The following is a 26,376-nucleotide window of genomic DNA, read 5'->3' as shown; positions in this document are numbered from 1 at the left end:
GGAGAGAGACAGAGTGAGTTTGAACAGTGGAGGTGTGCCGTTTGTTGGTTTACTCTTCTTTTCAGCGCGTTTCCCCTCCCAACGCAGCCACTGAACTGTCATACCTGCCTTAACATGCTCTGAGAGAGACAGAGAGAGAGACAGGGGAGGCAGAGGTGTGTCCCCATTGCCGGACTGACTTTACGCCATGTGACTCTCTTGCATTTTATGGTCTATTAGTTGTGTGTTTTATTGGTCTGAGGTCATTCACAGTGCCAGCTGAAAGTCTGAAAGGAGTCATACTAACCTCTTGTGGGCCTTTAGGCACAAACGTAGGCATTTCCTTTGTTAGATCACATTTTGTATGTGTATAGTAGATGGTCAAAAGGCTCAGAGGCTTGTGAAGATGTATGAACACAAGAGCACACAAAAAGGAAGGGGGCAGGTGGGACAGTGTTTTTGACTAAAAAGTGTCAGTAAATGTGAAATGCTTGAAATCTCCCCCTTAACATCATCTTTTCAAATTCACTGTAGGGCAGTGTTTCCCAATGAGGGGTACAAGGTGAAACTGAGTACAATTTAAAATTACTTTCAAATAAAAGTTAGGTTTAATTATGTTTTTAGTAGGGCTGGGCGATATGGCAAAATTTGCTTCGTCTTGACCGATCTCAATTTTCAATTCATTTTTTCGTTGTAAAAACAAATCCATTTTAGCTGATTCAAGAACATGAGACAAGACGAAACCTTTTATATAAACCTCTGATCAAGCACAATTTTTTTTTTCCCCCAGTGTCATTTACGATACAAAAATCTTCCATTGTTCTCATTCAAACTCCAAAAACATGACAATTATTAAGACCCCAGACAGTTATTGAAATTTCTATTAATTGCCCAGCCTTAGTTTTTAGTCATAGGTTTGATTTTGAGAGTATTTTAGCTATATTTTGAACGTAACACTCGACTAAATACTGAATAATCTATGTGAAGCTGCTCACCTTTGTTAAGAGGTTAGCAGGATCCTCAAGTTTAAGGAACAAGCCACTGTTTTGTTCTTGCCTGAGCAAGCAGTTGATGCGTACCTGTCTGGTCTTTGTGCCCGTGAAAGAGTGTGGTAGCTTCCAGCTTCACCCCCGTTTGGAGCAGGCAAGTACAGGTACGCATCTTGTCTAAGCTCAGGTAAGAACATATTTCAGTCTGTAAAAACAGTGGCCTGTTCCTTTAAGATGTTGGCAGGATCCTCAAGTTAAGGGGTTGTGGGACACTGTAGTAGTGGGCCTTCTAGCATAGCCCCCTCTGGCCCTTTCAAGATTTTGAGAAATACTATTAGACACATGAGTGATCAGGTACCCTGTTAAAATACCCCTAAAATGCTGAAAATGATTCAAATACCTTTGATATTCCTAGGGGATGCCTTCCAAACCACCTCCATTAGGTCATGTTAAAAGAATGGGATTTGAAGAACGTGGTGCTTTACTGTAGGCCATGATTAAGAAGCCTCTGATCTTTTGAGAAGGAAGAAAAAAAGGCCCAAAACAAGTAATCATAGGAAATGGTCTGCACTGGATTTTTTTTTTAGTAGGGAGGGAGTTTTTTAACTGCGTAAATCTCCAACTGAGAGCTTACACATACAGTAGATGCTGTCTGATGATGCCAGGTATGCCTCTTCTTGGAACAGAATGCCCCCTTTTGGTACAAACAAGGTACAACATCACAGACATCAAATATTACCCAATACTATAACCTTTATTCCAAAATATAAATCTTTACAATTGAGAACATTTCAAACACATCAGACATAACATTGGATCATGCTTATTCAGCTGTGCTTTCATAACAAGAGCTATTTTCCTTTCCATGTTAATTGTCAAAATGATCATATGTAACTGCAGCATGGAGACAAACATGTTTCATGGCACTTAAAATCACATCAAACCACTGTCGTATTGGCATTTTGGTGATTATCTTTGTCAGTTTAGTGTGTGAGGTAGAGCTCAAGGATGAATTATGTTTAGAACTTAAAATATGAGGCTCTCTTGAGAAGGGTTACATTTATTTGCATAGATAAAACAATGCATTTTTAGTTTTCACAATACTGTAGCATGACTTCATTTGGGGCATGACAAAGATGATCTTGTGTAAAAGTAACAGAAGTTGAATTTTCTGATTTAGCTCAGTACTTGCCAAAAATGTTACTGCATGTTTTTTGTTTTGTTTCCTACTGTTATCAAAGTTTCAAAGTGCATGAGTAATACTTAGTGAAAGTAAAAATAAACAAACCCACTCCCTTTTCCTGTAGATAATTTCAACAGGATGGTGCAAAAAATTAAAGCGCAAGATTAACCGCCCAGGGGCTAAGGTATTGATGTGGAGAAGCTGAAGGTTTATCTTGTTATGTTTGTTTAAGACCGTCATTTATTTTGCTTCCAAACAGTAGGTTCAAATCTACTGTCTTAAATTAAGTCCTATTTTGTGCTAGTATGTTATAACACTAGACTACCGATATAAATATCTGCATTGATACAATAATTTTAACCATTTTGCATTTAAAATAATTTATTTTTGAGCAGCATCAGGTTTGTAGTTGTAAGCTACGCATCGGAGGAATGATCTGCTAGAAAATAGTCCCTCAAAATGCAGTAATTCATGCAATGCAAGGTCAGTTATATTTTTAAAATTATTCTATCGACACAGACATTTATATGGTTAGTCTGGCGTTATAAGTGATTTGCCTCAGGTGCACTGTGGAGTTGGTCAGACTGTTTTTAATGCAGGCTAGCTGACACCATAGACATGCATTAGCCTAGCACTAGCCAAGTGCCGCTAAACTCTTCAAATATAAGGACTGCATGAATAAAAAAATAAAAAACAATCTCCAGAAATCAACACCACTGGATAACTAAGAAATTAGGCCCTGTGTCAAAAATCCTGAAATATCCCTTTAAGGCAATCCAGTTCAGTTGTAGGTGTACAGTTACTGTTTCAACCAGGAGGTACACATCTTACCCACCCCTCATTGAAATACCCTTGTTAAAATGCCTTAAAGGGGGCCTATTATGCAAAATCGACTTTTTCAAGCTTTACATCATGTTATTAAGTCATTCCCTCATTAAAACCATGCCTGAAGTGTTGCCTTGGCACATTCACGTATTTTCGAGTAATCTGTAGAAACTCTGATGGCAGCCATTTTAGGGATAAAACGCCTGATTCCTTCAGGAAACGCCCTCGACCTCCAGGATACGCCTCCGACCTTTCGTCACCAGCCGAGTAACCAACCACCGCTCCTCAGCAGAACCCCCTCCCCGCAGTGTCTAGCCCTAAGATGTAAACAGAGTCATCATGGATGATTAGCTTCATGTGTTGTGAAACGGAGCCACAGCAGACTTTTACAAAGACACACATCAGTGTTTCTGTTACCGAAACACCCAGGATTAAAACCGGTGACAAGAACACTTATTTCAGTGTCTGGTTCTGCGCTGGGCCTTGATGATGCACAGAGCCTCCGGAGAAAGCTAATGCTAAGCTAAACCTCGAGTCATCACGTGAAAACGAGAAATATGCACAAATAAAGTCAATAAAACCACCACACACATAAAGAACCGTTTAACAATGATCACACACGGAGCCTGGCTTGTTGATTTGGAAGTTTATTGCTCACATTTCATCTACAATGGGTCATAGCCGAGTGGTTTTCTCCCGGAGCTAACAAGCTAGCCGCGACAAGCTAACGGGAAAATTCACTGAATACAAGCATATTATGCATTGAAAACGTCACTAAAACAGGCAACTGCTTGAAGCAGCCTTTATGATGATCACACACGGAGCCTGGCTTGTTGATTGTGTAGTTTATTGCTCACATTTCATCTACAGTGAGTCGTAGCCGAGTGGTTTCTCTCGGAGCTAAGGCACTATTAGCCGCGACAAGCTAACAACCTTCACCTTCACAACATTCATTGAAAACAGGCAGCATATTATGCACAAATAACGTCAATAAAGCAGGCAACTACTCGAAGCAGCCTTTACGATGATCACACAATGAGCCTGGCTTTACACATGTGTGGTTTATTACAGACTTTTCATCAACAATGAGCTGTAGTCGATTATAACAAGCTAACGGGTAACCTCGAAAAACCATTGTCCACTTGCACAGATAATGTCCGTCTTTGAATCGTATGGGCTCCTGCAGATCCTGGTGTCGTCCATGGGGGTATAGTTAGAGATCCATAGGGCATGGCAGATGCAAAGAGATAGCCTCCAAACAGCAGTTATTTTTCAGGCAAGAGCCCCTTCCAAGCGTCCGGTGTGGAAGGTTTGTTTCCAAATAATATCCTGTGTGGCCATTGTTCACAAAGTGATAAACAGTAGGTCCTTTCCAACAATAAAAATTAAAATGCACCGATCGTAGTTTCAATACTTGAGACAACGAGCGGAGTGTTGTTGTGATGCCACAGACAGCGTGTGGAGGGGGCGTGTCGGAAAGGGTCAGAGGTTCTTAAAGAGACAGGGGCCTATTTCAAGTCATTTGCTAACGCCATTTTGAAAGAGCAATTTTATACAAGGCAGTTATTCTAATTTACTGCATTGACAGACCAACAGAAGGTTTCGTCATCATTGTAGTGTCCTATAGACTGGTGCTATGTGGCTGAAAAAAGCATAATACCCCCTCTTTAATTTAAACAGACACTTGATTTTTATTGTTGGAGCGCATTCCACGCCTCATCTCTTGCAGCCGTCACTGCCCTTTTCGCCCTTTCAATAGCCTCTTGCACTGACTCTGCTCCGTCTGATGCCTTCCCTCCAATCACCCCCCCAGCTATGCCTCCACCCGCTGTGGCCAGGCCCAGTCCAACCCCCGCCGTAGTCAAGACCATCTCCCCTGTTGCAGCAAGTCCTAACGCTGATTTTAACCTCTGCGCTCCCTTCATAAAATCTGCATTTTGAACTGCCATAATGACGAGTCTGACCAAAGCTTCAACACCAAAAATGGCCCCTAGCACAGCCCCTGTGCCCATACCGGCAAGACTGATCAACCACCTGTTGGATACACGCTGTTTAGCCTCAAATCGAAGCTCTTCCTTGGACATAGAATCATTGTTTTCCTTGATAATGGCCTCCTCCTCTTTCTCTATGTCTTTCTCCATGGCTTTGAATGCCTTATTAGTATAAAACCCCCAGTTGTTAGACATCACCATTTCGTCAATAGTTTTAAGCAGGGCTTCCACCTGAACCTCATTCTTCCTGTACGGGTCGGGCATGTCGGTGTTCCAGTACATGTTATCAACAACGTGGCAACGATTACCGCATTTTCTGACCAGCTCGCTCAGGCGCTTACTTTGACTAATAAAGGTTTCTATATTGGTGTCTTTGGGAAGTTGGTCGCCGTGAGTGAAGACAACCGTGGCGTACCTTAAGGCTTCTTCGGAAAAGTACTGGCATATTTTGGTGATTATAGCTTGTTCTTGCTCTGAAAACTTCTCGACTTTTAGGACAATCAGAAAAGCGTGAGGCCCTGGAGCGCTTTCGGTGATGCAACTCAGGATTTCAGGCATCAGCTCGTTTTCGGTACGTTCTGAATCGAAGAGGCCGGGAGTGTCGATCAGAGTGACTTTTCTGCCGTTGACCGTTTTGGTTATGGGCTGGCATCGCTTTGTTCCGGAGTTCGGGCCGTCATCTGTCTCAAAAACGTTCTCTCCCAAGATGGTGTTTCCCAAGCTGCTCTTCCCAGATCCAGTTTTTCCTAGAAGGATGATCCGCTTTGCCTCAGATTCTGAAAGAGAAGTATAAGAGCTGTTGATTGTTGATTATTGGATGGATAGATAAATGGGTTGGTAGGTGGATGTAGTGTAGAGCTACTGTGCTGTGGCATTGAGGACATGCAGGATGTAAAACATTCAGTGCAGAAAATGTACAGAGACATTATATTTTTCTTTCAGCAATGTCTAGGAAGAAGTGCTTGGATATTAGTTGAGGGTTTGATGCATGCTCTCTCCACTTGGCACACCTTTCCTTTGTGATTGTGGCCAGAGCACAATAAAAGTGGCATTGCTGCAAATCCGCCACCAGGGCGGTTGTAGCTAAGATAGTAGCTGAGTTTGAAAGAAGAACAACTATACAATTTTGTTTACAAACCTTGGCTGACGGGATGCTTCAAAGATCCCTTGATGGAGACGAAAGCCTCTGGAGGGCAGACAATGTTAACTAAGAATGGAGTTGTGCTGGTTCGTCTTTGGTCAAAAGAGCAAATTTCCTGATGCAAGACCTCCGCCACAATCTCCTCTGGAAATCGTAGGAGGACCCCAGCCCCGAGTAGAGGAAAAGCAACCGATTTATACCCTTGGTTCTCACAGGACGTTAAGACGTTACTGATTGCCAATTTCATGACCTGGAACAAGAAACAAAGAAGAGTAGACTAACAGGTAAACTTGTAGCTTTAAAATAATTCTCATATTTTAATGTAGATCCCTTATAGAAATAGCTAGTTCTCATTCAAGGCCAGTTTGGGTAATCCTGCATTCTCTTGCACAAAGTTTCTAAGCAGTACAACAACTTCCCTTTTTTCAGTTTTACAGACCCTGCCACATTAAAGGTGACCAAGAACTGATAGAAAAGCGTTGAGAAATGTACAGTTCTCATATGTGCCTCTTGAGATCATTTACCTCTATAGGCGTTCCATCGCGGTCATCGTTCCATGGGAGGAGGTCAACAAAAAACACTGCACTAAATGGTGCTCCAGTTAGACCTTCCACCAGTACTGAGTCTCCGGGCATCTTTTCTCCATCTTGTTTTGAGTAAAGGTCCTGCAGCTGCTGTCCCACTGTTTCATAAAGACAGTTCCCGACACGACTGGTACGTGGCTCACCACCAAGCATCGGAGACACTACGGCATCCACCTATGGGAGCAAGATAAACAACACCTAGTCAAAGTCTGGTGATGGGGTCTTGACAATACAAAAATGGAGAAGCTTTTTATGAGGATGTATCATATTAGCAAAGTTATAGCTCAAAAAGATGGATTTGCAATACCATATAACCTATGAATGTTTGATGATTCTCACCTGTTGGGTTTCAATGGTGCCTTGGATGATCTCTACTCTAACATTCCTTCGTGAGAGTCTGGGTGCTGCTTCTGTCGGCGACTCCAGACTCGTGCATCCCTCAGTGTCACCTGCAGCCTCGCCCCGCAGCAGCCTCTCACACTGGGCTCTCAGGGACTCCACCACCTCGCTCCTTTTGTCTATCAGCGTGATTTTAGTCAGACTGCGCCCTCGCACTGCACCGAACACCTTCACCGAGCGCACTATAGCCTCTGCACACACGTCTATAGGCACTCCAAATATCCCTGAACTTATACAGGGAAGTGCTATTGATCTGAACTCCATTATTTCACATAGGTTCAATGCAGATGTGATCACTTTTTGTATTATTACGCTCTCTCTTCCACCTGCCTTGCCATTAGCAGGGCCAACAGCATGCAAAAGCTTCTTACACCTAAGCTGTCCACCACTGGTCACAACAACGTCTCCAGTGCTTACTTTCCCGTTGTTTTTGACCAAAATGCTGCTTTCCTTCTGCACCTCGGGACCTCCGGCTTTACTCAGAGCTGAAGCCACGCCCATGCTGTGTTTTAAATCCTCATTGGCCGAATTCATGATCGCATCTGCTTCCTGTTTTGTGATGTCACCCAGGCAAAGCAATACCTCCAACTCATCACTCAGACAATATCTAGCCACTACTTCTGCTTCTTCTTGATCTAAGATTATTGATGAAGATTGCTGAGTGGGTTCGTAAGATATTGAAGCTTGTGTTGTGTTCTCACCAAAGTCAATACTCTCTGACATCGATGAACGCCTGCTTGCGCATTTCTGTGTTTGATTCTGGTCTACTTCTTCAAAATACTCCAATACTAGCTTTGAGACATCTTCAGTTAGTTCTTCAACTTCCTTGCTGTGACCCACTAGGTAAATGATGTTACCAGATGAAGCGATCACATCAACTCTACACCCTTCACGATTAATTTTCTTCAAAGTTGGTTTGACTTTTTCTTTAAGTGAACATAGCATTATTAAGTCTTTGTAGGGAAACTCTTTTAGGTCAAATTCTCTTTGTAATGCAAGTTCAGTTTCATCGAGACTTTCTGTAGAGAAAGAGAAGATGTGTAGCTCTTTTGCTCGTATTTCAATTTCGACATCCAATTGTAAGTAGCCACTAAGCATTCCTGGTGTACCATAAGCTTTTTTCCAAAAGGCCAAATAGCCTGGATTAAAGTTGGTTATTTTCCTCTCCACCACCATTTTGTCCTGATCTGTGATAAACTCATAAGCTTCAAGAACATCTGCTACACTGCCTTCAAGCACCAACTTCCCTCCCTCTTCTCTAGTCACTTTAACTTTGGGGAATTCTCTTTGTAAACTATGTTCAAGGTGTCGCCACAACAGGCGCAGTTTGTTTTCACCCAAATGTAATTCTACGCGTTTTGTCTTCAAATAGGGTTTTTCTTGTAGTGCATTCAACCTAGCGTTAACCTGAGCCTCTTGTCCAACCACAATAGCCATGCCATCTTCACTGTAAACCTTTACATCATCTTCTGTCTGAAGGTGACTGGACTCGAGCAATGCTTTTCTTTTGTGCGGCTTTATCTCTTTGTGACAAGAGTAGTGATTTTCTAGTGTCTTGAATAACGTGTTGACTTCTGTTTTCCAATTATCAACACTACTGGTCGCTCCTAGCTGGCTAGATCTCCTCACAACAACCCTCTCATCTTCTGGGTACAACTTAGCAGTGCAGTGCAAAATTGCTAATTGTTCTTTGAGCCATTGTCCAGCTTTGGGGCAGTCCTTCATGTAGCGAAGGCGGTAACGATCCACTTGCACTTCATGATGTTCACCGCTAGGAGGGAGACTTGAGCAAGCAGAAGTCTGTAGTGGAGACATCAAGAATTACAGGTTAATTTTGTTGCATTAAAAACAACATATTATTTTTTATTATTTATGACTTCTTTTTTGTCTTGACTCTGGTTTTGATACTCGGGTTAATTCTTCTAAATCTTTATGATTTCCAACTCATTTAGCCTCAACCTTCCTCATACCTCTGATGTTGTTCCATTGTCCTGCTTGGGTCTAACAGGAGATTGTTGTGCGTGGCCTGTTTCAGGAAAAGGGGAAGGCAAAGCCTGGGCTTCACGGACTGTGAAGTTGAGTGAGGTATTTCCACTCTCCACCTCATGATTTTTCCTCCTCAGGACTTCACGTTGATCTGTAACAATACAACAGGTATTATTATAAGCATAGATTGCATTTAGTTAATTTTTTTAATAAAAACAAACTGTGTAGTTGCCTGGGTAAAACTTTGCACAACATTTACATTACAGCTCTCGATACTCTTTTCAGCCAAGTCATTGCAGGAAAACTTTAGTTACAGTAATAGGTGTGGCAGAAAGCTGGTATAGCGTGCCATTCAACAACAGGATATTTTTAACCTTATTTGAATATTTTAGTAAGTAAGGTATAGTTCAGCTGTATTCAATTATCAACACGCCAATAAACAGAGGTGCAAGACGTTTTCTATATGTTAAGCTCAGTTACTTTTGCTACATTGTAACAATATTAGTTATTCTACACCCAATTCGTACAGTGTGAAGAGAAAAAGAATAGAAACTACTTTAAGTACCTTTACGGTTTCTGTTTGGCTAAACATTATATGTTTACTGCAGCCTTATTACTTTATTATATCTATAGGTTACAGTCCATGTTGCAACTGAACTTGAAAATATAGGCCATTTCTCCTTTCAAGGATTTGTTGTCATGACAAAAGCAATAAGAGTTGAAAAGTGGTTTCGACAACCTATTTAGGATGTGAGTAGACAATATTCTTCAAGCACACTAGGCTTCTTGCAAAAAAGCAGCAAAACTAGGCACTCCAAACGTGGCTATTTGTTGCATGTAATATGGTTTATTTACAGGTCAGGGTGCAATGGTATGTAGCTTTTGTATGTTTATGTAGGCCAACATGTTTGCACACCAAGTCAAGCACAATGTGTCAAATCATGTGTCTCCTGTTGTGCTTTGATTTCAGCTGTAGCAGTTCATAAAATTGCACTGTATGTTCCACTTCCGAGGAAACGAAAGTGAAACTTATCCTATCCGTGTCCTGTGGATATTTTCCCCGCAAATTATAAATAGCTATTTCCCCCCACACATACAGCTTTGACACTTAATGTTCTGAACAATATATATATAATAAAAATGAAACAAAAAAGTATGTGCTTACCTTTTTGATTCATAAACGCAATACTGTAGACCCCGTCCTTGTCTTTGCGCAGCGGTCCACTGTCCCCTCCACCGGACTTGCGATGATTACGAAAATATCTCTCCACGGCTCTCTCGTGGCACGGGAGCAGGTCAGGACACTCGAAATACACCGGGTACAAGAAGTGATCCCCCATAACTTGCTACATTTACTGCGCTGCCTCAGCCGCTCCTGCTGCTGCTGCGGTTACTGTCGTCCGTGCGTAAAGTTTGCGCGACGCTCTGCAGACTTCCGTGTTACTAACAAAATCAAGCTTGTGCTTTATAAGAGCAGGGCATGACCTATTTAAGAATAGAGCAATGTTTTTCTCCCTCTCTCTCTCGTAGCTACACTAAAAGAACATATTCCTTTGTTTTGTTTTTAATACCAAAGACTTTATTTCAATTAATGTTATGTTAGAGTAAGCAAGCATAATATCTGATGATGGCAGCTCAAACAATGCACGTCCTAACTGTAATGTGAGTGAAAAAAAAAAAAAAAAAAAAAAACTTAAAAAAGTATTGTTGCATCCACCTCTAACAGACTATAGGCCTACAGTATTTTACAATAGGCAGTTTAAAACAATCCTATAAAGATACTGATCTATCGATTTGAGAAAACAAACAACTTCTTCATTCGATTTGTATAATTTATTTAGTTTGTGATTGGTTACACAATCTGTCTCAGAAAAAAAAAAAACGTTTGTGTCTGGTGAACAAAAATCATATAGCAAAATGTATAATGAAGATTACATGTACTGTCATTTATTTGCATTTGATCCAGTAGTTCTTCATGGGACTCTCAAAAAGGTTTGGCATTTCGTCCGAACACTGGACAAAACATGTTTAGTGCCACCATATGAACTGTGGCCAAACCTGTTCCTACGGTCACGTGCACATCTTTGTTTTGTGTCTGAATCACACCGAAGGCATTTATTGAAACATACATATTTCACCTCTGAACCTATTGATAGAACCCATATTTATTATCAATGCACCAAAGAACACCACATTATCAGTGGCAACTTCCCCTGCTAAACCATTTACACTTGGATGAAATGCCAGACATTTTAGGCAGTCCTGGTTCCTTATTATCACTTTTACAACATGTCTGAAATATGATTAAAGCAATAAGAAAATACTGTTGCTTAGAACTAATAACTGATTTGCATTTATTTATTTATCTAACTTTGTGTAGACACTTTACATGATTTATTCAGACTGAGCACAAAAGCACAACAATAGCAGAGACTAAAAGAAGCAGCAGAGGACTGAACTACATAAAAACATAAAATGAACGCAACCTATTCACTGAAAACGTTCTGTTCTGTTCGAAGTGGCATTTTGATTTGTCAAAAAAATTGCTTCTATTGCTTCTACAATGTAATCCAGAGTGCTTTTGATCGGAGCCACGACTTCCTGTACCACCTCCAACACTGAAGAGGGCAGAGCCTCATCCCCCCCTGGGCCGGTTCCAGACACTGCTCTCTCCCTGAAATAACCAAATACTTTGTACGAGATCAGAGCTATAGAGAAAATTGAAAATCCAGCAATTAGGAATTTTTTTGCATAACGTCGTAGTTTTTGGCGCGTAATGTAATTCTGAAGGACTTTGGCTTTTGCCTGCTCTCTGCTCACCTCCGGAGACAAGGCTTGGGACTTGAGAATACGATCCTGCTCAGACTTTATATCTCGTTCCACACTTACAAACTTGTCATTAGTAAAAAAGTCGCCATTGTTTTCAACTGTGATTTGTATTGAGTTGATGATCTGTCCGACTTGAAAGCTGTTGCTTCTGTATGGGTCTTGGCCGCTTTTCCAGTACTTGTTATCAATCACATGGCACCGCCCTCCGCACTCCCGGATGAGATCTTTCAGCCCTTTGCTTTGATCCACAAACTCCGTTATCTTCGTGCCTTCTTGCAGCTGGTCGCCGTGGGTGAAAACGACAGTGGTGTATCGGAAAACATCCTCACCGAAATGTAGCTTTATTTGCTCGGCTATGGCTTGTTCTTGCTCCGTAAACTTCTCAACCAAAAGCACGAAAAGAAAGGCGTGAGGCCCCGGCGCACTTTCGGTCAAACAGCTGAAAATTTCACAGTCCACTTCATCGTCGGTGCGGTCTGCGTTGAAAATACCGGGCGTGTCGATCAAGGTAATGGTCAGACCGTTCACCGTCCTCGTTTTGGATTCGGAGAATTTGGACTTTGAGTCGCTGCTGTGGTTCACTTTGAAAAGGGGGTGTCCAGAAATGGTGTTGGCCAAGCTGCTTTTCCCGCTGCCGCTTTTCCCAATGAGGACAACCCTTCGAGAGTCTAAAATAAAACAAGGCAAACACACATGTTAAGTGTAGGCTATGTCAAGATTGATAGTTGTCGGGGTTCAGATGGCATCACAACGTTCTATAGTCGCACCCTCGATCTCAAGTGATGTAAAATTAGGACAGTCGCCATAGTGATATTATACAATATAATCTAGAAATCTTGAAAAGGGTCACATCACTGTAATCGACATGTGACTGAAATCCAATAATAACTGAGAGAAGGTAATTAAATAACTTAGCAGGTAATTTTCATTGAATACATATTGAAGTGCAGTGCAACACTGGCCAAGACATTTTTAACAATATTTATGTTTTGTTTTTAATTAATCTCTCAACCCCCACCTGAACCAAGCACATTTTCTCCAGTTTGGCATTACCCAAATCTAAAAGCTTCTTGATGAAAAGTGTCAGAGCAACAAAAACGAGATGAGAATGGAACAAAAATGTGACAAAAATCGCTGAAAACGTGACAAAAACGTGTGACGAAGACGCAACAAAAAGGTGACAAAAAGCGTTGAAAATGTGATGAAAACTAACAAAAAAGCGTTGGGGAAAAAAATGTCAAAAGCGTGACGACAGTGCGAAGAAAAAGATCCATTTAGGATGAGTTTTGTTGTTACACTGGCCTATAGGCTGTGACCTTATGGATTTGGATAAAGTTGAACAGGAAAAAATGCACTCGGTTAAGGCGGGGGTTAAGAGGTTATACTGGGGAAGGGAATCTTTATTGAGTCGTGCTTTTGACATGACACTGAGACGTTCCACAATATGGTATTAAATAACAAGAATAGTCAGAATACAAAGGCAGCAGTGTGCAAAGGTTAGACAGTAAACCTTCATGAGCAATCACAGTGATGTAAAGTGAGAGTAGTAAGTGAATTAGTAACCATACAGGAAATATCACTGTTTGACCACAAGAGTGCGCTGTGGTCTATTAAACCATCGACTGTAGAAGGAGCATGCTATACCCACGAATGGGCTACGAACAGCGAGTGCGTTAGCCACCTGATAAAATATTAAGAATGATAGCACCAATGGGGAGTGTCGCACGTCGCGTATCCATTTGCGCGCAGGCCCAACAACTGTTTTGCTGCTGCGCAACCCTTTGCCCAAATACGTGCTCCTTTAGCATACTATTTAGTTGGATTAATGGAATATCGACAACACAACTAAACACCTCTGTACTTATTCGTTGCCTAAAACGGAGCTGCATTTTGCATACGCCACGCCAAAAAAAAAAGTATTCGCAAACCATATATAGTCGGGTAAACTAGACTTGCCTGCCATGATGATGACGCTGCACGTTTGATTTGAGGAGAAAGAGTCGCTGGCGAGGCTTCAATGGACAGGGTTACTGGCGTGTCTGGCGTCTTTTTCTTTCACTTCTGGTTCTGAGTTCGACTGCTGCTGCTTTACGGGAAATGGGGGGCGTGGCATGGAGCGCTTTTTTGACAGCACTGTGCGCATATCATCCCGCGCACCGGACGCAAGTTGGAACGGAAGTAGAAAGGGTCGCGTACAGTTATCACTTTAGAGGAGAGAGCACACTTTGGCCTGAATGAACAATTAGATAGATAGATAGAGATAGAGATAGAGATAGAGATAGAGATAGAGATAGAGAGAGAGAGAGAGAGAGAGAGAGAGAGAGATAGAGATAGAGATAGAGATAGAGATAGAGAGAGAGAGAGAGAGAGAGAGAGAGAGAGAGATAGAGATAGAGATAGAGATAGAGATAGAGATAGAGATAGAGATAGAGAGAGAGAGAGAGAGAGAGAGAGAGAGAAAGAAATTGGGTAGGTTGTCTGTATTGCAAAGTAAATCACAACAACCACTCTGTCGCAAGGCAGTAATACATGGTGAACAATGATGATGTACAAGAAAAAACAACAACAACTTTGATATCTTAATCCCTTTAATAAAAATTGCATATTACATGTGCAAATTATGTCACAAATGCTTACATACTATAGTTATCATATCATTGCAAAGCCCATACAATTGTTAAAGTAAACAAGGAAAGCAAAAGGCATTATTTCTTTTGATTAAACAATGCAATCAATATGGACATACCCACATTTAAACAAGGGAGGTCCAGTAAAGCCCCATTACTTTGCATGAGCTTGGAGGGTGAGCAAGGTAGGCCTGATAGGCCTGATCACGTCTAATGCCAGGCAGCTTGGATAGGTGTGTAAGTAGATGGGGTTGCTATATGTATGGCCTGAAATTTTCATCTTGTGATTTATTGTTTGTCTATCAGCATGATTTTAGTCAGACTGCGCCCTCCCACTGCACCGAACACCTTCACCGAGCGCACTATAGCCTCTGCGCACACGTCTATAGGCTCTCCAAATATCCCTGAACTTATACAGGGCAATGCTATTGATCTGAACTCCATTATTTCACATAGGTTCAATGCAGATGTGATCACTTTTTGTATCATTACACTCTCTCTTCCACCTGCCTTGCCATTAACAGGACCAACAGCGTGCAAAAGCTTCTTACATCTAAGCTGTCCACCACTGGTCACAACAACGTCTCCATGCTGTGTTTTAAATCCTCATTGGCCGAATTCATGATCGCATCAGGGCTGAAACGACTAATCGATTAATCGACGACTAATCGATTATTGAAATAGTTGACAACTGTTTTAGTAATTGATGAATCGTTTTCTAGTTCACACAGAGTGAAATAGTGTAAAAAATGACATGTATTTTTGATGAAAACCTGCTTTGTTTTTAAAGTTAGGGTATGTAGTGTTTTGGACATTGTAAATGTCATGGATATCCATCTGTGTCTCATCCAATCAGAAATCAGAATTAGCACCACGAGCCTCCAACAAACATTCACTTTAAGTTTACTCCATCAACACATCCTCAAGCGGCGCCACTTTAACTTTATGTGATAAAAAAAAGGAAATAATACAATTTTCCTACACCATTCACAACCAAGCGATTAATTGTAAAAATAATCTATAGATTAATTGATTACAAAATATTATTATATTAGGTGCGGCCCTAATCTGCTTCCTGTTTTGTGATGTCACCCAGGCAAAGCAATACCTCCAACTCCAACTCATCACTCAGACAATATCTAGCCACTACTTCTGCTTCTTCTTGATCTAAGATTATTGATGAAGATTGCTGAGTGGGTTCGTAAGATATTGAAGCTTGTGTTGTGTTCTCACAAAAGTCAATACTCTCTAACATCGATGAACGCCTGCTTGCGCATTTCTGTGTTTGATTCTGGTCTACTTCTTCAAAATACTCCACTAGTTTTGTCTTCAAATAGGGTTTTTCTTGTAGTGCATTCAACCTAGCGTTAACCTGAGCCTCTTGTCCAACCACAATAGCCATGCCATCTTCACTGTAAACCTTTACATCATCTTCTGTCTGAAGGTGACTGGACTCGAGCAATGCTTTTCTTTTGTGCGGCTTTATCTCATAGTGACAAGAGTAGTGATTTTCTAGTGTCTTGAATAACGTGTTGACTTCTGTTTTCCAATTATCAACACTACTGGTCGCTCCTAGCTGGCTAGATCTCCTCACAACAACCCTCTCATCTTCTGGGTACAACTTAGCAGTGCAGTGCAAAATTGCTAATTGTTCTTTGAGCCATTTTCCAGCTTTGGGGCAGTCCTTCATGTAGTGAAGGCGGTAACGATCCACTTGCACTTCATGATGTTCACCGTGAGGAGGGAGACTTGAGCGAGCAAAAGTCTGTAGTGGAGACATCAAGCATTACAGGTTAATTTTGTTGCATTAAAAACATTGGAACTTATTTTTTTTTTAGCTGGTTTTGCTTTGAAGATACTAGGGTTAATTCTTCTAATTGTTTATAATTTCCAACTCATTTAGCCTCAACCTTCCTCATACCTTTGATGTTGTTCCATCGTTCTGCTTGGGTCTACCAGGAGGTTGTTGTGATGTTTGGAGAAAAGGGGAAGGCGGCACTTGGGCTGTCACCGTCCCCTTTGAGTTGAGTGAGGTATTTCCACTACTCACATGGCACCGCCCTTGGCCGCTTTTCCAGGACTTGTTATCAATCACATGATCCACAAACTCTTCTTGCAGCTGGTCGCCGTGGGTGAAAACGACAATGGTGTATCGGTAAACATCCTCACCGAAATGTAGCTTTATTTGCTCGGCTATGGCTTGTTCTTGCTCCGTAAACTTCTCAACCAAAAGCACGAAAACAAAGGCGAGAGGCCCCGGCGCACTTTGGGTCAAACAGCTGAAAATTTCACAGTCCACTTCATCGTCGGTGCGGTCTGCGTTGAAAATACCGGGCGTGTCGATCAAAGTAATGGTCAGACCGTTCACCGTCCTCGTTTGGGATTCGGAGAATTTGGACTTTGTGTCGCTGCTGTGGTTCACTTTGAAAAGGGAGCCTCCAAAAATGGTGTTGGCCAAGCTGCTTTTCCCGCTGCCGCTTTTCCCAATGAGGACAACCCTTCGAGAGTCTAAAATAAAACAAGGCAAACACACATGTTAAGTGTAGGCTATGTCAAGATTGATAGTTGTCAGGGTTCAGATGGCATCACAACGTTCTATAGTCGCACCCTCGATCTCAAGTGATGTAAAATTAGGACAGTCGCCATAGTGATATTATACAATATAATCTAGAAATCTTGAAGAGGGTCACATGACTGTAATCGATATGTGACTGAAATCCAATAATAACTGAGAGAAGGTAATTAAATAATTTTCATTGAATACATATTGAAGTACAGTGCAATACTAACACTAAAGACATTTTTATTAATATTTTTTATGGTTTGTTTTTAATTAACTTCTCAACCCCAACCTGAACCAAAGACATTTTCTCCAGTTTGGCATTACCCAAATCTAAAAGCTTCTTGAAACAAAGTGTCAAAATAGCAACAAAAATGTGTGAGGAAAAACGCGATAGGAAAAAAATGTCAAAAGAGTGACGACATTGCGAAGAAAAAGATCCATTTAGATGAGTTTTGTAGGTTTTAGCTTTCAAATGAGGCGTTACACTGGCCTATGGGACCTTATGGATTTGGATAAAGCTGAACTAGAAAAAATGCACTCAGTTAAGGCAGGGGTTACACATATATGGGGAGGGGAATCTTTATTGAGTAGTGCTTTTCGCATGACACTCTTGAGTCACTGAGACTTTCCACAGTATGGTATTAAATGGTGGGAGGTAGAGATTAGATCGGGCCCAAAAAATCAAGCCCGACCCGACCCGAGCCCGCGGTTATAAAGCCCGACCCGACCCGACCCGAGCAATTAACGTGAATTGTCAGCCCGAACCCGAAACAAACCCGATGTAAATAATGATTTATTTAAGGCTCAGATAGGTGCATCTGCACAGCAGCACCATGTTTGCGAGGTACGCGGCTACGCGCACGGCATACGTGCACGCAGCAGTAGCGCACATACCTGAGTGGGCAGAGACGTACGCGGCGCGGAGCAGCCAGTGTCTTGTCTCCTCTTTTCCGTCTCTCTCTCCTCCTCCTTCATGTTTCATAAACATCGCGCTCTACAAAAGCTACTTTTTACGCAGTAACAGGAACCAAACTGCTTATTTATCCACTGTTAATGAAACGCTGTCCTGAGAAAAAGAGTGAAGAGTGATGTTCTCTGTGTGGCGCCGGTATCACAGCCTGACCACGCTGCTTAAACGTGACAACACAGCCGCACGTGCGCTCACCCCCCGCACCTGCACCACCTCCCTCCCGGACTCCTCTATTTTATATTGCGTATTGCCACATTTTGTATCCAATAGACTCCGCCTATTGCATAGATTTTTATTAGAGATTATAATGCCATTAATTAAAAAAAAAAAAAAAAAAGCCCGACCCGACCCGAGCCCGACTCTCATGCGGGAAATCTCGGCCCGAGCCCGGCCCGAATGTCGGGTCGGGCTCGGGCCGGGCTCGGGCTCGGGCCAAAAATCTAACCTCTAGTGGGAGGGGTGAACTCCTTTGATGCGATTGGATCTGATTTTCGCTAGTGTTTGGTCGTGACGTATGTAATGCGCCCGAGTGAGTGAAGCAAGCTATCATAACTCTTAGGGACATTCTTTGCACATTTCAAGGCTTCAATTTTAATTTCTGGATATTTGGGAGCCGAGCCTGGACGGATTGAAGAGCTTCCTTCTGTTGTGGGAAGTTTAGTTAGAGTTAGGCTAGTAACCAAACCGGCGCCATTCGGCCTGGCTCCCTGCTGTGTGGTCAGACCGGTTTTTCTTCCTGTATCCCAGACAGACAATAGGCCAAGATGGGCCACCTCCTTCTCACAAAAGATCCAGATCCTGGGCCTGGTCAAGATCCTGGGCAGGGTCGTTTCGCACCTAGAAAGACAATAGGCCCACATGGCCCATCTCACCAACATGACAAAGGTCTCTTCTGCCAGCCTGATTTCATTCCCATGCAAAGCGCTCCTTGGCCGCTTGCATTTACATCTCCAAATGTATCACCATGTCTTTGTTTTGCTGTACCGCCTTTCGATGTAATTGTATATAAATCTGATACGAAACCTTGCTCGGCAGATTTGCACACAGATCCTCCTGTGTGCACAATCTCCGCATGCGTGATAAATTCACATGTTGACTAGACAAACTTCTCTTAAGCTTTATTAAATAAGAAAATCCACAACACTTCTCTTTCGTATCCGCCTCCATTGCCAAACTACAACCCGCGGAAATCGGCGCAAATGCTTGACGTCACCTACAACATCCGCCTCCCCCGCTCGCTGAATGGTAGGTAGAAAGTCAACCGATGTAACCAGGGCTGCCAACTTTTCACCAAAGTTTGGAGTGAGACTTTGGTCGGTCCCGAGCTGGGTGGCGTTTTTCATGGCGATTGTGTCTCGCAATCATTTTAAATTCTAAGCCGAAAACAAGTATACGTTTTACATGACTGAGCACATCAAGAGCTGCATATGGATCAGAGGGGGTTTGGCACCACCCCACATGACCATCAGAACCTATTGAAAGTGTGGGAGGGCACTCTGAAGGTGGGGTTAGGGGGTCCTCCCCCAAGAATTTTTTTATAATTCAGATATGATTTCCTGCAATCTGGTACATTTTTTATCATAAATAATAATTGTAGCTGGTCTATTTACTGGTGTTAAAGAATTATATTTCTGGGCCCCTTTCAAACTGGGCCTCTCAACAAATGCCCAGAGGCCCCTTCATCGTTACAGCCCTGCCAAAAGGTACAATGACACAATGTCTCTGTTTCTCTGCGTCAGTCATTCCAGTTATTACCAACAAAAATAAAGTAGCACAAGCTTTAGATAGAAAATATGAACATTTGATCCCTGTATTTTACAGTTTTGCAGCGCTCACGTCCCTCTGCCACTCCTCTCTCCGTCCACCCCACTCTAGCAGTGACTTTTGTTTTGAAATAAGCATGCACAACTTAAGTGACGCCCCTCCTCCGAAAAGGAATAAAATAATATTACAAAAAATGAGCTGTTCACCTCCACAAACCCGTTCACATCGTTCACTTACTGTTAACAAGGTTCTAATTTGTGTTGAATTTTGTGTGTGTCATTAATGTATCAAAAGTATTATTTCGTTTTTACCCTAGTTTCACTTTCCATTCCCATAATATCTATATAAAGAGCCCCAGCAACGGCCTAGCAACCAATCAGCATTCACCTCCCCCTTGTCTCTCCACCAATCAGGAGTTGGTATGCCCCATCCCAACTTTCGGCTAAGTCAGTGCGCAGGTATCATTCCTTGGGAACACACGCTCCATCCTCAATCTAGCAACTCCGTGGAAACCTCTTCGTTTCTTCATTTATGTGTTCATGCGTCCATGAGAATGTAAGTCATGTCACATATTGCCTGTGTATTGTTTGTATTAGTAACATCGTAGTCTGGTACTTTCACTTGTCATCAATGCTTATATGTTCAAAGCTTGTCTAAACTAGGTCCGACTATCAGTATCTGCTAATTATCCATATTTACATAGTATTCACTATAGTCCGTAGTCTAGTTGTGTTTTATAGTTTCATCGTGTTTTCTTATGAGCGCATCGTTGATGTGCAGGCCTCGCTCTAACCACGTGATGCTCGTGTTACGCGCACGCATCCAAGCCATGCGCCAGCATCCAGCCAAATTTAACTGTCTCTGTTCCAAGCCTAATTATATTCCAGTTTTGTATTTTGGGTTAGTTATCACTGTTTCTCATGATGCTTCTTTTGAATGTAGTTCAGCTATCTCTTATTTATGTCATTTTATACTTTGGATAATTTATTATTTAGACAGAAAGTAGCTATTCATATTTCCTATTATCATCACTCATTATTCTTTTATTGTGTTTATAGAAACCATGAACATGATCATGAACATGAATCACATGAATCACCAGAATCACCATCTGCAGTCAATAAAGAGTGGCATGAGTGTGAATCCATTGTTCTTATTGTTCTAACCGGACAACCTAAGGGAGATTGAAGATTTGGAACCAGTCCTAGATACAGTCCTTATCTGAGGTCACAAGTTTGGGTCTCCTTCCCGACACCTCCTTTACACTTACAAAGCCTCGCTCAGAGCCGGAACGTTCACGACCGACACATCACTAGAGCCGCCGACAGAGTGACAAACACACACGCCAGAGGAGCCGTGGACAGGCACACAGACAAAATAAAAGCGTCTGCAGCCGCTCACTGCAAAAAGTCAGGGATATTTTTTGGTTGAGCGTGTGATATTAAGAGTGTGGCGTGAGAGCGTGTGAAGGCACTCTAATGCGTGTGTCTCACGTGGTCACACGGTGAAAGCGTGAGAGTTGGCAGCCCTGTGTAGCGCAACCACTGAGACCAAGCCCAGACGTAGGCTACATGTAGGGAAATTATAATTGCCGGAGTTTACGGATGGCTAAGGCCAGGCTAACTGAATGCACTGATGAACGAAGATATGAACGCGTTCATTCTGGTGTCTGTGAACTGCATTCTCGTTCTCGTTCAATAGGGTGCCAGACTTCTATGTGTGATTTAAGACCGCGGATCAGTGAATGTAATTATAAAACCTCGCCGCGCGCTTGCTCCCCTCCGCCCCCGCGTCAACGACGGAACTGTAGACCATTGACAGTATAAGGTTGTAGACCAGTTCTGTGGCGTTGAACTCTGCTGTCACATGCACTGGCACACCGGTAACCAGCGGGGTCCGCAGGGCACCCGCAAGCAGCCACAGTGTGAGATTACGAAGCTAGTTTCCCTTGTATAAAGAGTGTTGCTCCAAACGGATTTTTCACCATTACTAGATTGTTCAAAAACTTAACAAGACATCCAAAATCCACTCTGAAAAGTGACAGGCTGGCATGAAATGGCTTGCATAATACTAAGTAAGGAGCCCATAATACATTATTTTATTTAGTCAAGTTTCTCCAGCTCTCCCAAGGTTGGCAAAAATGCATCTCAAAATGCATCAGCTTGAAGCTTTTACAAAATGATATGGAATTTAAACCTAAATCTTTTTCCTCCTTGACCCGTTGTCATGCCTGATGAATCGCTCGCAGCAACAAAAAAAAGAAAAGAACTATGAACGAAAACAATTTTGAACCATGAACGAACTAGTTCATTTTGAAATTTGTGAACTGAACTTTGAACTAAAGAGTAAATTAGCTGAGACTGGCTTGTAGAACAGCTTGTGCTAAAGTAGCGAAAGCAGTCAAAAAAAGCAAAGTAAAGTCCGAGGCACTCGAGTCATATAGCAAAAATAAAAGTCCTTTATTAGTAATGGACCAGCCTTCGACCTTTGAACTAGTTCATATAGACTGGCAATCACAGTGATATAAAGTGAGAGATAGTAGTTGGTGAATTAGTAACCAAGTAGGTAAATATCACTGTTTGTTTTTAAACAATGCTTTCGTGTATGCAGAATTTAGGAAGACATAAAATCACATTAATACAGAGTTCTACTTTTTTTTTTGTTTGAGTCACAATAAAAAAAAAGATGGTAAATTGTCTCCACATTAATGTTGTAGAATGTACATAGATTTTCTTATTCCTTATTCTTATTCTTATTCCTAATTTTGAAGTGTGTTTCTTTAGCCTTAGGAGCTATAGAGGAAGATAAGTACATAGTTCTTAGTTTGGAAACTGTCTTTTTATCAAATTTGTTTAGAATATCATTTTTATTTATTTTTTGTAGAAGGCAGTGTTAATTTTGACAACATTTTTTAATTTAGTTTTAGTCTTAGTCTTTTGACGAAAATGTATTTCAATTTTAGTCGAGATTTAGTCAAAAAAAATCTTCAATTTTAGTCTAGTTTTAGTCGACTAAAATTGTAAGCAAATTTAGTCCACTTTGCATGTATAATATTCATTATAATCATATTTAATAAAGCTCTTCTGCTTTATGGAGCTGCTCCCACATGAACAAAGCTCAGAGCTGATCCTTTAACAAAGGATTTAAATGATCTGAGGCTCTTTCAAACTGTCAATAGAAGTTTGGATGATTTTTGTCTCTCCTTTTCATTTTTATTTAGTCTTATTTTAGTCGACTAAAATATCTGGACATTTTAGTCACAGTTTTAGTCTCATGAACAACTTTTAATTTTAGTCCAATTTTAGTCAAAAAATATCACCTTCACTAAAATCAAGATTAAATATTTTAGTCAACGAAATTAACACTGGTAGAAGGAGCATGTTATACCCACGGATGGGCTACAGACAGCGAGTGCGTTAGCCACCTGATAACATATTAAGAATGATAGCACCAATAGGGAGTGTCGCACGTCGCTTATGCAACTGTTTTGCAAGTCTTTGCCAAAATACGTGCTCCTTTAGCACACTATTTAGTTAGATTGGTGGAATATTGACAACACAACTTAACACCTCAGTACTTATTCATGCCAAAAAAAAGTATTTGCAAACCACAAACTAGACTTGCCTGCCATAACAGTGACGCTGCACGGCTTCAATGGACAGGTTACTGACGTCTCTGGTATCTTCTTTCTTTCAATTCTGGTTCTGAGTTCGACTGCTGCTGCTTTACAGGAAATGGGGGGCGTGGCATGGAGCGCTTTTTTGACAGCACTGTGCGCATATCATCCCGCGCACCGGACGCAAGTTGGAACGGAAGTAGAAAGGGAGGAGAGATAGCAAACTGTGGCCTGCATGAACAATTAGAGAGAGAGAGAGAGAGAGAGAAATTGGATAGGTTGTCTGTATTGCAAAGTAAATCACAACAACCACTCTGTCACAAGGCAGTAATACATGGTGAACAATGATGATGTACAAGAAAAACAAAAACAACTTTGATATAATAATCCCTTTAATAAAAATTGCATATTACATGTGCAAATTATGTCACAAATGCTTACATACTATAGTTATCACATCATTGCAAAGCCCATACATTTGTTAAAGTAAACAAGGAAAGCAAAAGGCATTATTTGTTTTGATTAAACAATGCAATCAATATGGACATACCCACATTTAAACAAGGGAGGTCCAGTAAAGCCCCATTACTTTGCCTGAACTTGGAGGGTGAGCAAGCTAGGCCTGATTGGGCGTCCACGTCTAATGCCAGACAGCTTGGATAGGTGTGTAAGTAGATGGGGTTACTATATGTACGGCCTGAAATGTACATCTTGCGATTATTAAAACTTCCACCTGAAGCACCCTCACTGGTGTTTGAGTAATAATGCGGTAGGGCAGGCTATTTCCAGCTCAAATATATTTAAATGATGATGCAGTCCTTTCAGCCTTAAGAACTGCGTAGATGTACACAATTTATTGACTAGATGCAGTGGTTGAGGGCAACATAGCACTGCGTGTTCTGTTTGCCTGATGGAACAGTTTTTCCACTTCTCCCAGAAATGCTGTTGCATCCTGCACTGCTTCTGTGGGCGTGCTCCATCGTTCAGATGCCCATGGCCCCAGCACCCCTCCTGTGCACCCCCCCACAGCTGCTCCTGTCACGGCTGCAGCCACACGCGGAAGCAAACTCGGAGAAACCGCCATCGCTACCATTACTCCTCCTGCAGCCCCCAGAAGAGCCCCCAACACGACTCCTATCAGAGCATCTTCCATGTTCTTCATGAGTTTGCTGTACACCACCGTTCTGGCCTTTCGGAGAATGTCCTTTAATGTGATTTCAGGGCCGGACACTTGTTGTTTCACTTCTTGCTGTATTTCATCACCAATTGTTTGCAGCAACTCATTTGTGTAATACCCTCCTCCGTTCTTCTCCACTGTTTGATCGATGGTTTTGAGCAGCTCTCTCACCTGATTCTGGTTTTGGCTGTTCCAGCGTTTATTATCAAACACATGGCAGCGGCCTCCACATCTCTGTATCAGACTGCGAAGAGCTTCATTTTCACTGACCCAATCTTCAATCTTCATGCCCTCCAGCTGGTCCCCATGAGTGAAGACCACAGTGGTGTATTCGAGCGCCTCCTCAGAGAAATACTTGAGGATGATATCTACCACGGCCTGCTCCTGCCGGGTATACCTGTCCACTTTGAGCACGAGGAGAAAGGCGTGAGGTCCCGGGGCACACTCTGTGACACACTTGAGCAGCTGAGGACTTAACTCTTTGCTTCTAGGGTTGGAGTCGAATAAACCTGGAGTGTCGATCAGTTGGATATTTTTTCCATTTATATTTTTTGTTTTTGTCTCGCAAATATTTGTCTCAGAGACGGCACCATGTGAGGCCTTGAACAAATCTTTAACGTCAAAAATTGTGTTGGCCAGGCTGCTCTTTCCGGTCCCAGTTTTGCCCAGAAGGATAATCCTCCTGTCCGTATCTAAAACAAGAGAAGGTGTAACATTAGCTTAGATGTATGAATACGTGCAATTCTGGTCAGCATTGTCTAACAACACAATGCACTAAAGTAGCATCCTAACATAAATATTATATCCTTAGATATTGAATTTAAATGGTAAATGTTTAAGCCTAAAGCTGCTCATATTTTTAAAGGAACATATTAAATTGTGCACATATTTAAAGGAACGCCGCATAGAATTTTACTTTTAAATAAAATTAAAATAGTTTCATCATTGGAAAAATACCTCTTAAATGTACAAACAAACATGTGTTTTTGCTGTGAGCGGCTCAGCTCTCCTAAGACATGACTGTAACGTTACCAGGAGTGGGTACATCTCCAGCTCGTCTCCATGGAGATGTGACTAAAGTCAGTATAATTTGAGATTAAAATAGGTTTGGTCCTCATCCAGATCCATTCTTTGATTATTCCCTGCACTAATAACATTTTTCTGTGTCAAGCTGGTCATTAGGAGCATGTTAATGGCATCAGTATTGGCCAAAATGTTACGCAGTGTCCCTTTAAGTTTGGGACACTGTACTATTATTATTATGTTGACTTTTATTGGGGTATTTTTCCGAATTATACATGGTCCTCTTACAAGTTACACATCAATAACTTTACTGTATATCGAGGTATAGCAGCTTAAGATTTGATTGGCACAAATATATGTTTTATTTTGTTTGTTGTAGAAATTAGATTAAAGAGAATAATAGTTAATATCAGTTTACCTTCCATCCTGTTCTTGTATTCGGAGGTTACAGCTGAAGAACTTTTCCACTGCGTGTGATGTGGCTACTTTTGGCTTTCAGTTTTGAACAGGAAGTGCAGCGAGGAGCAAGTCTTTACTTAAACAACACCCTCTTTTTGGTAGATCAGCACTTTTATAACTACGACTACACAGTATATACCTGTGTAAATTGTCTTTTCAATCTATAACTAAATCGTGAATCAATGCAGTGGAGTAATGCGCCAGGCTCAGTAAAAGATAAAGATCACCTAAAGTAAAGATAGCAGATTGGACATTTGAAATTTGGCTGCAA

At 41.6% G+C, this 26,376-nt stretch overlaps 2 protein-coding genes across 2 annotated transcripts; both read right to left on the bottom strand.

Annotated features, from left to right (window-relative positions):
• Window positions 1-4,649: 4,649 nt before the first annotated feature.
• LOC306980813 (uncharacterized protein) lies at window positions 4,650-8,862 on the bottom strand. Its single transcript, XM_079580248.1, has 4 exons — window positions 7,032-8,862; window positions 6,633-6,866; window positions 6,106-6,358; window positions 4,650-5,743 (listed from the first exon to the last, which is right to left on the bottom strand). The coding sequence occupies exons 1-4, from the start codon at window positions 8,814-8,816 to the stop codon at window positions 4,668-4,670; spliced, it is 3,348 nt and encodes a 1,115-aa protein (XP_079436374.1). The 5' UTR covers window positions 8,817-8,862; the 3' UTR covers window positions 4,650-4,667.
• A 2,046-nt stretch (window positions 8,863-10,908) lies between these two features.
• LOC306981003 (GTPase IMAP family member 8-like) lies at window positions 10,909-26,156 on the bottom strand. Its single transcript, XM_079580549.1, has 4 exons — window positions 26,065-26,156; window positions 24,302-25,315; window positions 16,703-17,041; window positions 10,909-12,574 (listed from the first exon to the last, which is right to left on the bottom strand). Exons 1-4 carry the CDS (start codon window positions 26,069-26,071, stop codon window positions 11,568-11,570), a joined length of 2,367 nt encoding a protein of 788 aa, XP_079436675.1. The 5' UTR covers window positions 26,072-26,156; the 3' UTR covers window positions 10,909-11,567.
• Window positions 26,157-26,376: the final 220 nt, after the last annotated feature.

This window comes from Gobius niger, assembly GCF_951799975.1.
Source record: "Gobius niger genome assembly, chromosome: 21".
NCBI lineage: Eukaryota > Metazoa > Chordata > Actinopteri > Gobiiformes > Gobiidae > Gobius > Gobius niger.
Note: the sequence above shows the minus strand (reverse complement) of the source record. Positions and strands in the feature narration are given on the sequence as shown.

Excerpts from the sequence above, each read along its gene's own strand:
- LOC306981003 (XM_079580549.1), bottom strand. Across the intron at positions 17,042-24,301 it reads AACCACTGCATCTAGTCAAT|ACTCTCGAAGGGTTGTCCTC; the intron begins AAATTGTGTACA and ends GTTTTATTTTAG. Across the intron at positions 12,575-16,702 it reads GCAAATAAAGCTACATTTCG|ACTCTCGAAGGGTTGTCCTC; the intron begins GTGAGGATGTTT and ends GTTTTATTTTAG.
- LOC306980813 (XM_079580248.1), bottom strand. The coding sequence starts at position 8,816 with ATGAAGGACTGCCCCAAAGCTGGACAATGGCTCAAAGAACAATTAGCA. Across the intron at positions 6,867-7,031 it reads GCACCATTGAAACCCAACAG|GTGGATGCCGTAGTGTCTCC; the intron begins GTGAGAATCATC and ends TTGCTCCCATAG. Across the intron at positions 6,359-6,632 it reads GCGATGGAACGCCTATAGAG|GTCATGAAATTGGCAATCAG; the intron begins GTAAATGATCTC and ends TTCTTGTTCCAG.